This window comes from Hevea brasiliensis, chromosome 15 (assembly GCF_030052815.1).
Source record: "Hevea brasiliensis isolate MT/VB/25A 57/8 chromosome 15, ASM3005281v1, whole genome shotgun sequence".
Classification (NCBI taxonomy): Eukaryota; Viridiplantae; Streptophyta; class Magnoliopsida; order Malpighiales; family Euphorbiaceae; genus Hevea; species Hevea brasiliensis.
In genome coordinates this window covers 59,163,791-59,180,588 of record NC_079507.1, presented here as the reverse complement: position 1 = coordinate 59,180,588, position 16,798 = coordinate 59,163,791, and the positions used below count along the sequence as shown (strand labels likewise).

Sequence of the window (16,798 nt, the reverse complement as noted above, 5' to 3'; positions counted from 1 at the left end):
AAGGTATAAATTATACGGGTCCGTACCTCAATTTAAGAATATATAATAACAATATATAATAACGAGTTATTTTAAAATTTAATTTATAATATAAAATTTATTAATTTTTAATTTAAGTAATATAACCTAATCTTAAATTTAAATAACATAAGAAAATAATTAATTTTTAAATTATTTATACTTATATATCATTTATTAAATTAAAAAAAAAATTTGATAACTCGACTAAACATATTCTTAATTATTGAAATATCCGTGCAATTTGAATCATATGAAGTGTGGGTAAAGAGAAAATAATTAATTTTTTTTTAATTTAATAAGTGTCAAACTTAACAGAAAGAAAAATATAATTTTTTTTAATTTAATTAGTATCACACCAATAAAAATAACATAAAAAATAACTATTGAAAGTCATATAAAATTTCATTTTACTTAAATTAAAGATCCAAAGAATTTTATAATACTTAAATCAAAGATCACATGATTTTATTTTACAAATTAAAATTTAACCACCTTATCATTACATTACCTTACCATTACATATTCTTAAGTTAAAGTACTATCTATATAACTTACCCATGTCTAAAGTAATAGAATTCTGAAATATTTTTCACTATATAGACATGCAAAACATGCAAATTTTGTGGTTTGGTTCAACTGTCAAACTAGTTAATCCCATTATCTTCCCTAGGACTGATGATTATTACAGTCATCATTTATACGACTCCAAAGTCCAACCAATCTCTCATAAAACCGCCTAAAAGCGATCAAATTTCTGAATGTTTTTTAACATATGAAGACACCCCAATCACTGCAGCTGTTACGTTTCCTAGAAAAACCTACTTCCCCGTAGCTAAAATGAAGCCATCCAATTTTGCTGTTTATCTAATACAGACACAGAACGGCAGTACCAGGCATACTGAACTGCTATGCTGTGCTGTGAAACCAATGATTAGTTCTTAATTTCTTATGCCACTATACGTGGCAGCTAGAAGCACTTTTGACACCCGACTTTCTGAACTTTGCATTGCACATTTTAACTTTTACCGTGCGCATGCAAGCAATAAAAGGGTTGAAATGCAGTAACAATTAGCATGAAAAAGAGAAACAGCAGATTGGAACCCTGTCTTTATCTCCACCAGTATGTTGGCTGAATAAATGTAATTTCTAAATTGTAAACCACCCATTCTTGCAAGGTCCTCCATGGTGTTGCATGTAAAGAAAATATCCCCTACATGAATCAGAGAGCATGAACTTCACGATCATTTCCAACTACGCCAATGCACCTTGAAGCACATATACTGTCACTCTTCAACAGGCTATGGGCGCTACACTTGGGTTTGGTAGAGCTGGTCTGCATAGCTACTGCATTTCTGTTTGCAGATTGCAATTCTGCAGTTGATTCCGACTTTGGAGGACTCTGCAGAGTTGCACGAGTAACAGATGCTGCACTACGCTTTACAACAATATCAGTTTCATCAATTGTGCAGATCCGCTCCCTGTGAAATGGAAAAAGCAATGAACATTTGAAAGAACAGCATAATTGAGAGTAACTAATTGGGGATTCCACCAAATCACCTGGGCAGGGAGGTGGCATGCTTCCTATGGAGAGGACTGCTTCTTTCACTTATACCATTTCCTTCCTCAAGATGTGCAAATTGTTCCTTAAATCGGTCAATTCCACTGGGCAAACAAAAGATTAATATCAGTTAAAGCGAATGACACCTCTTAGCAATCCATTTAACTTGTAAATCTCTTCATGGAGAAAAACATAAAATTGCCTCTCATGCAAGGTTGTAGTTGTTATAGTTTTTTTCTACAAAGCATAGCAGTAGCCTGTTTCATGCTAAGTTCATTGTAGCGAGCCATCAGTGATATTGATAACTAATCTCTGTTGCAAATAGTTTAGACGCATTATTTAATACAACTCAACTCAACTCAACTAAGCCTTTATCCCAAAGATTTAGGGTCGGCTATATGGATTCGCTTTCTCCACTCTCTAAACGATTTTGGTTAAATCCTCAGAAATGTGTAATACGTTTAGGTCATGTTGTACTACTCTCCTCCAAGTCAATTTAGATCTATCCCTTTTTTTCTTTCTATACTCTAACCTAATGTACTCTACTTGTCTAAATGGAGCCTCCATATGTCTACGCTTCACATGACCAAACCATCTCAATCTCCCTTCTCTCAACTTATCTTCAATTGACAACACTCCTACATTTTCTCTAATACTTTCATTACGGACTTTATCTAGTCTAGTATGGCCACTCATCCACCTTAACATTCTCATCTTTGCAACTTTTGTCTTAGAGCATACGACTCTTTTAGTGCCCAACACTCGCTACCATATAACATAGCCGGTCGTATGGCTGTACGGTAAAATTTTCTTTTCAACTTATTGGGAATTTTACGATCACATAAAACTCCCGTGGCACGTCTCCACTTCAACCAAGACACATTATTTAATAAGGTTCATAAATCTGAAGCAGGTCTGCAAGAACATTCTTTTCATCTTGACAAAGGAAGCATAACACAGTAACTAACAGCAGTGCAGTAAATGAACAAATGTATATAGTAATATGATCTCCATAAGAAAACTGAATAATTACTCATCTCTGTACGTAATATTGCTGATGTTTCAAATGAAGAACAATTTTATGCAGTGAGTTTTGACATCGTTGATTCCTTGGAACATAAATTAATGATTATATATAATTATTCTTTATAAGAATTACAATAGCAATATTGAATATAGAGACTTGGCAGGCAAAGTTCAACATCATTCTATGTTCTCTTTTGTCTCTAATATTCTTTGTTCTTTATCACACTATTAAGAAATGATACTTGAGTGTCTGACCTTGGATACACAAAGTGAGTCTGATCTGCTCCCTGAAGGTACTCTTTAAGCATCTCAGGATGGTACTCCAAAATCTGTTTGCTTTAAATAAGATAAATCACAAAGGAGGAAACCACCAAAACTAGCAAAGAGTAACACCACTGAAGCGAGCATCTTTGACTATAGCCCTACCTCTCTATAGATTAACTCCCTTACGTCGTCTTCTGTCAACTTCCTCTTCTCAAATTGAAACTCGAGCTTTGATATAGGTTGTCTCGATGGTTCAGGCTCCTTATTTGCCAGATCATGAAAATACGGATCTGCTAGTGCCTGTAAAGAGAAGAAAGTGATATGAAGTGAAGTGTTAGCATATTGGTTTTACCAAATCTTACCTCTTCAGCAGATGGACGGTCTTTAGGATCAAATGCCAGTAAACGCTCAAGTAACCGCAGGGCCAATGGGTCTGCATTTGGAATTTTCTTTGACAAAGGAATTGATTGCTTTTTCCTCATGCTATTCAAATACTTTCTAGCTTTTTCATTCCCAATCTGCAGGTATCAAAACGAACTTAGATTTTGAGGAATAATAGCATAACCAGATTACAATTGCTGTTTTAAGAACTTATGAAGAATCAGTCATTTAACAATCATGAAAAGCTTCTCTAACAGCAAAACAGATAGACAGAAAAAGGCAACAAACCCGTGCAATGGACTCTGCTGAAGGAGTGCCAAGCAAATCAGTTATCAGATCCAACTGGTGCACCACATTTTTTCCAGGAAACAAGGGTTTCCCTGTTAGCAACTCAGCAAATATACATCCTATGCTCCAGATATCAATAGCAGGGGTGTACTGCAGAACACAAAGTTCAAGAAAATGCATTATCAGAAAATATCAAACAAATTATGGTCCAGTCAGTTCCATATGTATTTCTCATCATAACCCATCAAATCCAATTGAACCTAAACAGGATATATTAGTGAATCCAGACAATCGAAACTGGTAATAGAAGTCCCAACATATAGTAGGCAAAAGAAAATTTTTGAATTGCCTGCATTGGATGACAATGATCACACAATTGAGGCCCCAGTAAGATTGCTTCTGATAGATTGTACTACTGGAAATTAATTATACAGAAGTCAGGAGTCATTTCTCATGTTTGTAACATACAAGTCAAAGGTTGTAGAGGAAGTTTATTTTTATACTACAGTTTATGGTAAGGCCAATTCTATCAAAGTAATTATTACAAAATTTCTCTTTTTGGCTCAAGGAGGAGGCCAGGAGGGTAACAAAAGTACAGGTGAGCAAACATCTTTTGTGGAATGGCCTATGATAACCCAAGACAATAGAAATTCATAGATTCAATCTCAGTAACTACTAGATTCTTTTTCCCCCTTTCCATAAAACCAATGATCTACCAACATTACTGCAGGAATATGTACAACACAGCATGTCTACGAGACTATGCCTATGGCATGGGAACACAGAGGGATATTTGAAGAAAACCATATATTTGCACGTATTCACTTTAAGGTATTTGAGCAAATGCAGAAAAGTGACTACCTGCAGTAATTTTTTTTTTCTCCACTTATCTTTCCAACATATTCCTGCAGTAAAGCAAATGCATGTATGGCAAGTCTTGAACAGCGAGTTCAGGTGTATTTAAATACATTAACATATAGTTGACCAGGGAAAAATAAGGACATAAACAATCTAGCACCCAAAAAAGATATCAAGAGGTAGCTTAAGCTGAATTTTTAGTATGGTCATTATAGATAAACCGCATCAAAATATAGTTCTCTTTTTTCAGAATAAAGAACAGAAACCGAACGTGTGGAAACTAATTTGCACATGAATACCTTAGAGGAAAAAGAACCACAGAGTTCAGGAGCACGGTACCATCGAGTTGCCACATAATCCTTGAAAAATAAGGTATTAGTCACTAGTCAGTAAATCCAGGGAAAATAGAGAAATATATTAATTGTAAACTCAAAAAATCCTCTCAAATTTTTTTTCCCTTTTTCTGTGTTTTTTCTCCCCAAAAAAGGCATAAAAAATATGGAACTGAAAGAAAGAGTAAAATTGCTTCATGAAGACACCTACGGTCCAAAAAATGGCAGAAGGGGCATTAGTAAAGGACACACGAGCAAGCCCAAAATCACAAAGCTTTAGCTTGCAGTCTGCATTAGCAAGAATATTTTTGGGCTTCAAATCTCGATGAAAAACATGAGCTGCAAAAATCAAGAGAGAGGAAAACCATCAGAGCCATTTCTTATCAAGTAGCAGACTGTGGTAGTAACTAGTAAGTTTTTAATAAGAGAAAAAAAAAAGAAACTGCTATAATTAGAAAAATATATATATATTTAAAATTACATGCCATAATTGAAATTGGTATAAAATTACAGAAATATAACAAGAAACCTGAGTGTATATATTTCAGAGCTCGAAGAAGCTGGTACAAGAAAAACTGATGATGGTCAGGAGTGAGGTCATCGTTCAACTTGATAACCTGGTGAAGATCAGATTCCATCAATTCAAAAACGACATAAATATCCTTGAACTCTCTAGGCGATGGAGGAAGCATTATGTGCTTGATTTCTACAATATCAGGGTGTCTGAGGAGGCGGAGAAGCTTGATCTCTCGCAGAATGCGCGTGGCATCAGAGACATGCTCAAAAATATCGTTCATCTTCTTGATAGCCACCTTCTCTCCGGTATGAGTGTCTATAGCGGAGGCCACAACTCCATAGCTTCCCTTCCCAATCACTTCCTGAATCTCGTACTGATTCGCCTCTCCATACTCGGTGAAAAACTCTTTCTCAAGCATTGTCTAAATCAAAATAAAAAATTAACCAAAAAAAAAAAGCGAAAATTTACGAGAAATCAAAGAAGAATCAGATGGGAAAGGTATACCTTATTGCGTGCGGATCAACAATAAGACGATGGTGCTTGGAGAAGCAATCGGAGATGTGGATTTGAGTTGCGAAGAACATATATATGTGAATTTGAAAGAATTTAGAATTTTCTGTGTGTGGAGACCGAGAAAGGGTGAAATTATATAGAGAATGTGACCGATGATTTCAACTCGTTAACTATTGAGAAGGTAAAGTTGGCATTTCGCTACGTCTCAATCATATTGTGGGAAATGTTGGCCATTCGATTTGATGAGATCTCCTGCTTGCAATTCTGACCTGTTTTTTCTCCTATATAAATGGAAATTTTTAATATTTTGTTTACTAGCCTTTTTTTTTATTATTATTGGTCAATACTTTCACACATAATCAGGAACGTACAAAAATAATTATTATATTATGGGAGCTCATATTTTTTGCATGACTAACGCGGCCAACTGTTTGAGTTTAGCCTAAACAGATTTGATAATAAGGTAGTGTGTACCTTATATGAAAATAAAAATTTTATTAAAATTATAATTTTAATAAATATTTATTTTTATTATTAAATTATGTGTATCTATTTTTTGATAAAAAAATTGATGATATATTAAAAATAAAAATTTAATAAAATTAAAATATTTAATATTATAAAATTTTAAAAATTAATCTAAAATCATTTAGGATGAAAAAAAAATTATATAATCAGTTCTAATAAAATTTTAAGATAAAAATTTAATTAAATTAAGTTAATAAAATTAAAATGTTTAATTTGATAAGACATAAAATAATTTATTTATTTAATTAATAAGTAATTTTAATTTATTTAAATTTACTATAATTTATATTATTTATGTATTAAAATTATGTCATTTCATTTATAGAGTAATTAAACCTAAACTTAAACTGGCTTATATTTAATACTCTAATTTTATTAACAATCTTATGAAAGATAATAATGTTGTGAAGTTCTTGTTAACAACTTGAATATTTATTGTATTTGTGTAATTTTAATTAACTTTACTATTTTGATGATATTTGGATATTTGTATGATGTTTGCTTGACTTTAGAATAATTGAATATTTGGGTGTCTAGATATTTAGATGATTTTTTGAATATTTATGTAATGTTTATTTATATATTTTGATGCTACTATTTAATATGTGTTTTAATATGTTAATCAGATTGAATATATTATATGAATTAAATGTGTCCTACGTATGAGATTTATAATAAATTATTTATTTAAATTGATTAAAAATATTATATCATATTTTATGATATATTAATGAGTTATACGTATCATGTTATTTCATTAATATTATATTATATTATATATATATATTTTTTTTTGTATTAAGATTAAAATTTTTAACATAATTAAATAAATCATTTTGTGTTAGCTATATTTATAATATTATATGTAGATTTTTTGTTAAATTAAATACGTGTAAATTAAAACTACCTGGGAAGCCCTAATTTAAAAGTGTATGATTTTTATGGTTGATTTTGATAATCACGTGACCAGAGGATGTGATGTTTTGGCATTTTTCTCCCTTATGGTCAGTGGTCTCGATTCCCCGCTAGATAACTCATGGATATGGATTCTTTTCACGCTGGCATCAACTTGGCCCAACTGCCCACCCATAGCCGCTAGTTGGACCGTGCATTTTTGGATTTTAATTGAAATTTTAAATTTAATAAATTATATTATATTGTTCTGATAGATGAGACACGAGAAGAAGTTAATAGAAAATTAGAGTTTTGAAGAAATATTCTAGAATTAAAGAGTTTTAAGTTAAGTAGAACGAAGACAGAATACATGCATTGTAAGTTCAGTGAAGACCAAACTGGTGATAGGAAAGGAGTTAGTTTGAATGGAGTGGTACTGTCTCAAAATAATCATTTTAAATATCTAGGCTCAGTACTTCAAGTAGATGGTGGATGTGAGGAAGATGTTAGTCATAGGATTAAACCCGGATTGTTGAAGTGGAGACATGCCACGAGAGTTTTATGTGATAGTAAGATTTTCAATAAGTTGAAAGGAAAATTTTACCGTACAGCCATACGACCGGCTATGTTATATGATAGTGAGTGTTGGGCACTGAAAGAGTCGTGTGCGTCTAAGATAAGAGTTACAGAGATGAGAATGTTAAGGTGGATGAGTGGCCATACTAGACTAGATAAAGTCCGTAATGAGAGTATTAGAGAAAAAATAAGAGTAGCGCCAATTGAAGATAAGTTGAGAGAAAGGAGATTGAGGTGGTTTGGTCATGTGAAGCGTAGAAATACGGAGACTCCAGTTAGACAAGTAAAGCACATTAGGTTAGAGGATAAAAAGAAAAAAAGGGGTAGACCTAAATTGACTTGGAGGAGAGTAGTACAATATGACCTATAAGCATTACATATTTCTGAGAATTTAACCCAAAATCGTTTAGAGTGGAGAAAGCGAATCCATATAGTCGATCCCAAATTTTTGGGATAAAGACTTAGTTGAGTTGAGTAGTATATTATATGAAAATTGACAAATTTATGAAATATTACTCTTAACAAAAATTTTTGTAATAATCCAATTAAAGGAAGCCACGTGTAAGAGATAAAACTAAAGTCGGAAGAAAATTTTATGGAAATAAATGAAAGAAATTAAATATTTATTTATGCCAACTCTTTTTTTCCGCAATTTTAAGAAAGACAAAAGAAAGAATCGTTTCCTTCCAAGTAAGTTAGAAGCTAAGCCGCATCCATCGGTATCTCACACGCAGTGGCCAAGTCCATTGTTATCCAATTCCAAAGGGATGGGATGGGATGGGATGGGATGGGATGGGAATTGAGAAATGAGATAGACTGCTGCACGCAATCCAATATAAACATAATAAATAAATTGCTAAGCGGCAGTAAAATTTATGCAAAACGATCTGACAAGCGACCAACACATAACAAAACGCCGAATAACCCAGTTTGCAAAGACTAGGTTGCACCTTGTACAATTAACAACTGGTTGAGGTCTTGACTTGAGGACCCACTGGACACAGCCAATAATGCCAATACATACGATACCAGCCAAAGCCACTTGCGTGAATAATTCTCACGGGCTTGCTTTTGAAAAGGGCTGGCAGTGGTAAAGTAGTATAATGTGATCACTGCTCCTTCAATCTTCTGAACATATGCTCACATAGGCTGCTCTCTTTTTAGGCTTGTAGACACCATATTTTGATCGACCTTCAAAATTAAGGTTATTTTAAAATTAAAACTTTATTATTCGTTATTGACCGATATCCCAATCACAAGTAGCTTTTCCGAACTTACTGATGGCTTGCTCAAGTTAGATTGCTTTCCGATCCCTTGGTTTTTATCAGGTGAGTTCGAGTCAATATTGGATCTCCGAACCATCCAATCTTGCCTGCTGTTATTCTCCGATCTTTCTATGTACAAATACCGCAAAATTCATTTTGACTAATGTTGTGATCGGGCTTCTCGCTTAAATTACTCAGATATTCCTTAAATGAAGTTAAGGTTTTTATCCGGTCTAATAATGGTTCCAACCTTACAAGTTCAAGTCAGTGTCAAATCTTTGCAATTCTAATATTCTAAAGTTCCATTCGATATTTGGTCATGGCTCCGTCTGATCTCATGTTCGCGTGTAATGTTTTTCCGATCTTTTGGAGTAATTTAATATCTTTTGATTAATAGTCGCTCTCAGGTTTAATGTTTAACTGCATTCAATCAATTAAGTACTCAGACAATTTGGTTTAAATGCTTTCTGATCTTATCAAGAAATTGAACATAAAAGACTTCAATTCATTTCAAAATAAAAAATGTACAAGTCATTTGGCAGGAGGGTCTCCCCTAACCTGCTCTCCGGGTACATTGTCAGTTCTATCATCCTCTCTCTCTCTCAGACTCCTCCTTGCTCTCCTCTTCACCTCTAGGGACAAGATCCACCATCCAGGAGAAGTCTTCCTCAGGATAGCGCCTTACAAGCTCGGCCAGAAGATCCCCATGAGCATTCACATAAGCACTAGCTTCCCTCGCCACAGCCTCTTTTTCTTTCACTTTGATCTCCTCGGTAAGGCGAGTGACATCGGCAGTTCGACAGGCCCTAGCTTCTTTGAGTTCCCGCTCCAGTTCAGCTATCCTATCCTCATAAGATTTCATCCGTCAATCTCGGCGATGTAATCCTGAGCAGACGAAAGTTAGGTTTTAACGAAAGCAGCATCCTGGACCGCTTTCAAAATTTCTTGTCTCAAGAGATGAGCATTTTCTCTGATTATATATTGATTCACAAGGCTCTCTACGCTCAAGCTCATCATTTGAGCCAGGAGGTCGTCAATGCTATCCGGAGTCAGCATATTCTGGTCATCCTGAAAGTAGATAGTGGCACCTAAACCTTGGCCAGGCCAGGATTCTCCCGAACCGAGTGATTCTTCTCTAGCAAGTGGTTGAGGACCTGGACACCACGAGAGAGGGTCCTCACAGCAGGTTGGGAGGACCCCTCCTTCCGCACTTGAAGAAACCGGCGGAGGTGGTGGTTCATCTTATCGAGGAGGGGAAGGAGCGATCTCTATCTCTGGGGTCAGCTGTCCCGAAGGTCGAGATGAAGAGCCCGACACTTCTACCGAGTATCGCCCTAGCGTCTGGGATACAGCAGCAATCTTCATTTCTCTCACTTTCCAGGCGACCTCCCTTTTCACTTACGGCTCTCCTTCGCAGCAGCAATCTTCATTTCTCTCACTTTCTGGGTGACCTCCCTTTTTCACTTGCGGCTCTCCTTCGCACCCTCGCCTCCAGCCATACCTGTACAGAAAATAAGTTAGTGAGATCACCTAAGTCAGGAGGCTAAAGATTTAGGTTATACCGATCTCGAGTCCAAGGTCAAAGAGCTACAACTCATAATCCTCATGGGCGATTATCTGCATTAGCCACCACTTCAGTTTGGCTATAACTGCATCTAAACATAAATACTTGTGAGTAGCCGCCTGATCCTTCAATTCCTTTACCATGATGTCCTCGTCTCTATTTAGGGTGATCTTTTTTGGAACTGAAGGGACCAGGTACTGCTAACTGCGCAGGATACTCTCAAAGCCTTTCGGGATCTTACTCCTCAATATGAAGAATCGATTCTTTCAATTCTTCAACGAAGAAGGGAGATCGGTAAAAAGCCCACATTGCAGCTTGGTTTGGAAAAACTAATACTCGTCGTCCTTTCACTGAGCGAGCCTATGCAACTCAGCGAAAACCTTTGTTGTAGACTCAAGCTTTTTAGCTTGGCATAAGCCTCTGAAAGCCACCAGAGTCCGCCAAGAGTTCGGGTGCACTTGGGCTACACAGACATGATGGAACTTCAAAATGGCTCTAAAGAATTCGTCTAGGAGGAACCGAAGCCCGGCCTTCAGGTGTTCTTCATATACCATGATCATGTCATTTTCTTCAAAGAAATGATCAGCTCGGAGATAGCCATAACATCTGATGAGCTCGAAGGAGTCAGTCCGAATGTTATATTCTTGACTAATGGATTGCAGATCGGTTTCCTTGAGGACGGACGACAACTCATCCATGGGTAAGTTTTCTTTCCCTAAAAAAGATGCTTATTTTGACTTAGCCACCCGACCATGGGCTGAGACAGAGGTTGTAGAAGGTTCGGGTCGCCCGCTTAGCCTGACCACCTTAACTTCATCCGATGTCCATGAGATATGAACGAAGGAAGGACTAGCAGTTCTCTGACCATCGGTACCACTCATTTTCAGAAAACAAAAATGAGAACCAACCGAGAAAAGATCAAAACCCTTACCGGAGTGTGAATCGGTGCCTGATGTAACACCCTCACTGTAGCAATTCCGTACATTCTACTGTTCTGGTGATCGGTGTCGGTCTAGATAGCTAGAACATTTGGAAAAATAATTAGACTAGAGTGAGGAATCATAAATAATTCAAATATTAATAAGAAAAATTTAGGAAAAATTTTAAAAATAAAATACAATCAAGTTAAATGACCCGATGCTCTAGCGATGGGTAACCGAGTGGAAAGTTGCAGTCTTCGCAACTAGAAGCCCTAAACCTGGGAGAAAAATTCGTGAAATAATTTTTGAGACTCCTGAGAAGAGTCATTGAGGTTTTTATGGCATTAGAATGTCAAGAAAAGGTTTAGAAAAAATTTTCAATCAGTATAGACGATTTTGACTTAATAAGCCAAACTGAGGGCATTTTGGTCATTTAGTCTTCAGAGATGATTTTTGACCGACTTGTCCAGATAAGTAAATAATTATTATGACATAAAATGTGAATAAATATTGCTAAAAATTTAATTGAAAATGAGTAGAAAAGAAAAGGAAAGAAAATGAAGGAAATTTGGAATTATGACATCACATGATGTCATTATAATGCCCCCATCCAATCACCACTTGACAAATAAATTAAAAGAATAAAAATGACATAAAAATTGGACAAAAATAAAACAAGTTCCGGCAGCTTTCTTCCTCATTTCAGCCAAACCTCATCTCTCTCTACCACCACCATTTTTGTTCTTCCTTCTCTCTAAATTTTCCTTGCTAACACACCATAAAATTACTTGTTGGCTTCACAAAAATTGGTCTTCACCATTAGAGCAATACTTGGACAGCAAAAAGAAGAAGGAAAAAGGAAGTTTTGGAGACTTGGAAGAGTTAGCAATTGAGGTTAGTGCCTATACTCACTTTCATATCTTTTAATCTTTGTTAGGAAGACAAATTAAATGAGAATTTTTTGTAGAATTGAACAAAACAATTATATTGAAGTATGTATGAGAATTGGCAGCCATGGGAGAAGGATGAGTGTAACACCCCCGTTGTATAGCCTGGTATATTTCACTGTTCCGGAGATCGGTGTCGGTCCGGACAATTAATGGGATTAGGGCCACACTTAAGACAATTTGAGAAGCCATAAACACAAATAATTAGTAATGTTTAATTAGTTAACTATAAATAAGAAAAACAGAACATAAGAGGTTAAACGAGCCGAGAGTCACAGCGATGAGTGACTCCTGAACGATCACAAGTCATTTTAAACTCAAATTTCGAACCGTAAAAAGTGACGCTGCGGTCCTTAGGACCCTTATGAACACAGTGGAAAAGAGAAAATCATGAAAAAGAACTGTTAAGTCAGTCAAATAATTAGGTCAGGGAGCCAGAAGAAATATGGGATTATTTACAAACCGGGATGAACCGGCGAGGGGCAATTTGGTCAATTGACCCCGAGAGCTGACTCCTGACCTAACTGTCAAATAAAATCGGAGAAAAGAAAATTTCGGAATTGACAATAGAATTAAAGAACTAATAGAAAAATAAAAAAAAAAAAAGAGAAAAGGAAAGAGTTTGGAAAAGTCAAAAGTTATGACATCATGCATGATGTCATAACTAAATTCATAAATTGAATTAATTAATTGGGATTTTTCTTGTGGTCTTCCATAACTAAAATTTATAAAAGAAAATAAAAGAAAAAAAAAGTTTAGAAAGCTCTTCTTCCCGTAGCTCACTTTCATTCTCCCTCTCCCTCACCCAAAACCTTCATTAAAGCTCATTTTGAGCTTGATTAAATCCCTAACTCCACCATAGAAAGTTAAACCTCCAATATTAAACCTTGATTTCAAGCCTTGATAGAGGACTTGACAACAAAAAAAAAAAAAGAAAGGAAGAAGTTTGAAGGAAAGAAATTCTGCACTAAGGTTAGTAGATTAAATTTGATTTTTTTTGTTGAATTAGTTGTGTTATTAGTCTAATTAACTAGAAACTAAAGAAATGAAATAAAAAAAAAATTGTCAAGGACAAACTGAAATTTGGGCAGCTTGAGAGGAGTATGATTTACTTGAATTTGATGCATTAGAATAAGTTTAAAAGCTTTGATTAGTGAATGGTTAAGGTTAAGTGCACTAGTTGTGATTTAATGCATGAGATGGAAGAGCTAGGGTTTGAATGTTAGGGTTTTGAGGCAAAATTTAGGAGAAATGCATAAATGGTATGTTTAACCTATTGTGAAATGAAATAATGGTCAATTATGAACAAATAAGTTGTGTGGGAATGGTAGGAAATTAAACCAAATTCGTAGGTTTAAAGGTCATGCTGCTGGCAGCATGACCAAACCCACTTTGAAGGACCAAAACTCAAATTTTACAAGTCCAATTGATATGCCACCAATTGGAGATGAAAATAGACATAAAAGAGCACAACTTTCATTAAGGAACCATGACCAAAAACTGACCAAAACTTGGTGAAACAATTGACCAAAGTGAGTTGATAGCAGGCTGCCCTGCACCAAAACTGACCAAATGAACAGTAACTGTTCATTTGGTCATAACTCGAGCTAGGTAGGTCAAATTGACCTAAAATTTTACCAGCAATTAGATATGATATAGACCTAAAACTTTCATGAAGAACACCAACTCAAATTAGGCCATTAACTCATTCAAATCATTGAGCAAAGTTAAAATTACTGTACTGAAACTCTGCAGAATTTTCATTGAGTAGCAATATTTGGATGGCTATAACTCTTTCTAGGAAACTCGGATTTAGGCGATTCTTGAACCGATGGAAACCTAAGACGTAGTAGAACATTTCATCTGAAGAAAGTTAGACCAAATTATGAACTTAACTTGATCAAATTATCACCAAAGTTGGACCAAAAATCCAAAGACCTAAATTGCAAGATGAATAAGTGCACATGAACAAAGAAACTTATTTTGGCCATAACTTGAGCTACAAAACTCCGATTAGAGTGATCCAAAAATGAGAATACCCTTAAGACAATAAGAAACATTTTCTATGAAGGAAGTTTTGTCAAATTCCAACAGTAGATCGACCAATGGAATAGTGCAACTTCGGAGCACAAAATCGAAAATTGGCAATTTTGCCAAAATGACCTATGCTTTGAAAAAGTGACCAAAACCAACAAGTTTAATGAACAAAATGTGGTATGTGGGTGAAGTTGAAGTTCCCATACCTATTAATCCTTAGAAAGTCAATTATTTGACTTGAATAGTGCAGTGAATAGTAACCCGAAACACAAAATTTCGAGAACGTCGAATTTAACACGTTAGAAATAGGTAAATGCGAAGTTAAACTTTATTTTGGGATTTATGTTAAGTTCTAGTACTGAAACATTGTAAAATTTTGTGTTTCAGTTGAAAAGAATATCGGGAAGGAACCCGAGGAAACGAGTCGAGGTTAAGGGACGACTCGCTTGAGGTTTGTGCACAATAAACCCTATTTAAGCATTTTATCCTTGAAAAATTGATTTATTACGCATTATGAATTTATGAACTTTTGTGTTGCCACCTTGTGATCAAATTGTAACTTTGGAAATGGGTTGATTTTTGTATGCAATATTTGAATGAAATGTTTTAAACGAATTTTTGATTCACACTTAGCATGACAGTTACTTATTATTCCTCCTCCATTTATGGGGTTGAGATCGTTTATTTTCCTCCCTCTCTGGCTTGCCAGTTGAGGTTGTAGATCGGATGAGTACTCATTAGCTAGCTAGCCACCTCCCTCATTGGTTTCGATTAATGGGGTTGAGATTGCTTTGTCGTGGTGTACAACACGGCATTGATCGGACATTTTGTGTCATGGCTTAAGTTGTGTACGACTTTGGCAACACTGTGTTTATGCAATTGTTTGACTAAACTGTTGTTTAATATATTATTTGACAAAATGAGTTGTTATGAGCTTTGATATTTGCGAAATGTGATTGTGAAGTATTCAAATTATGTTTCATCAATAAATGATTTATGTATCGCATTTTAAATCTTTATTGTGCACCACTGAGTATGTTTATACTCAGCGATAGTTTAATTTACTGTCGCAGATAAGAGCAAGGAAAAAGCAGCAGAGTGAGCTGCTACTGAGTTAAAGAGCACATCAAGCTTTTGTACGGGTATTATTTTATACCCTTATGGTTATTTTGATGTAAATACTGTAATGTCATAAGTATCAATGTAAATTGAGCAGTTGTAAATAAATTGTAATAATATTATTTTGGGTTTATTTCTGTAAATTTAATATTTGTAAACATGAATTTTCTACTTTATGTTTTGTAAATGAAGATATTAAATACTTTGAGATGAGAAATCTTGATTTGTATTGTGAAATTATTTGAAGTGCCTTGATTGAGTTGATTTGAGAATTATTGGTGGTTGGGAGTTGTGAAATATGTTTGGAAGTGCTTTTTACAGGTATTTGAAGAACTGGTTTCTCAAAATACAGAGGGAACTCTGTCAAAATTTTTATAAAATTTGCGGCAAAATTTAAATGCACAAAAATTTTTACTAGTCCTTAAGCTTTGAATAAATGGTTTTTAATTCCTACCAAAATGCTCACCACTTCCAAAATATAAGAAAATTGTTTTAAAATCCCTTGTAGGGTACTTAATGAGTTATCGGTAGGTGAAGTTCGGTAGTTCATTAAGTATTCTACGGGATCATGTTATGCCGTACGGAGGAGTAAGGTGTGACAATGAGATTTGTTGATTTGTATGACTTGAATGGTTTAGAAGTGGTTTGTGATGAGATAACTTGAGTTAGATGTTGAACTATGTGTGTTGGATGTGTTAGATGACATGAAAAGCATGAAATGGACACTTGGGAATTAGGGTTTGTGAAAAAATTGGAGTTTTCCTTATGAAATGGTATATTAACCTTGTAATGGTCAATTAGTGACCATTTGAATGTGTGTGAGGAGGAATTGAAGAGAGCAAGGATAATGGAGTTGAGTTTAGGCATGCTGCCCTTGGTGACCTGCAGGACTGGTTGTAAGTCCAGTAGGTTTGGGTAGCCATAAATAGAGTTGTATAGGTTCAATTGGTGCAAGCCCAATTGGATATGAAAATAGACACATAATGGCACAACTTTGGTGAAGAAACCCTATAACACCCCTAATTGCATAGCCTGGTATATTTCACTGTTCCGGTGACCGGTGTCGATCCGGACAATTAAGGGGATTAGAATCACACTTAAGACAACTAGATAAGCCACAAACACAAATAATTAGTAATGTTCAATTAATTAAGTATAAATAAGAAAAACAGAACAGAAGAAGTTAAATG

At 35.1% G+C, this 16,798-nt stretch overlaps 1 protein-coding gene across 1 annotated transcript; it reads right to left on the bottom strand.

The window, feature by feature from the left end:
* Window positions 1-1,012: 1,012 nt before the first annotated feature.
* Window positions 1,013-6,063, bottom strand: LOC110660557 (mitogen-activated protein kinase 12). Its single transcript, XM_021818905.2, has 10 exons — window positions 5,750-6,063; window positions 5,258-5,666; window positions 4,940-5,067; window positions 4,696-4,755; window positions 3,539-3,688; window positions 3,232-3,387; window positions 3,032-3,169; window positions 2,861-2,934; window positions 1,579-1,683; window positions 1,013-1,499 (listed from the first exon to the last, which is right to left on the bottom strand). The coding sequence occupies exons 2-10, from the start codon at window positions 5,661-5,663 to the stop codon at window positions 1,241-1,243; spliced, it is 1,476 nt and encodes a 491-aa protein (XP_021674597.1). The 5' UTR covers window positions 5,664-5,666; window positions 5,750-6,063; the 3' UTR covers window positions 1,013-1,240.
* Window positions 6,064-16,798: the final 10,735 nt, after the last annotated feature.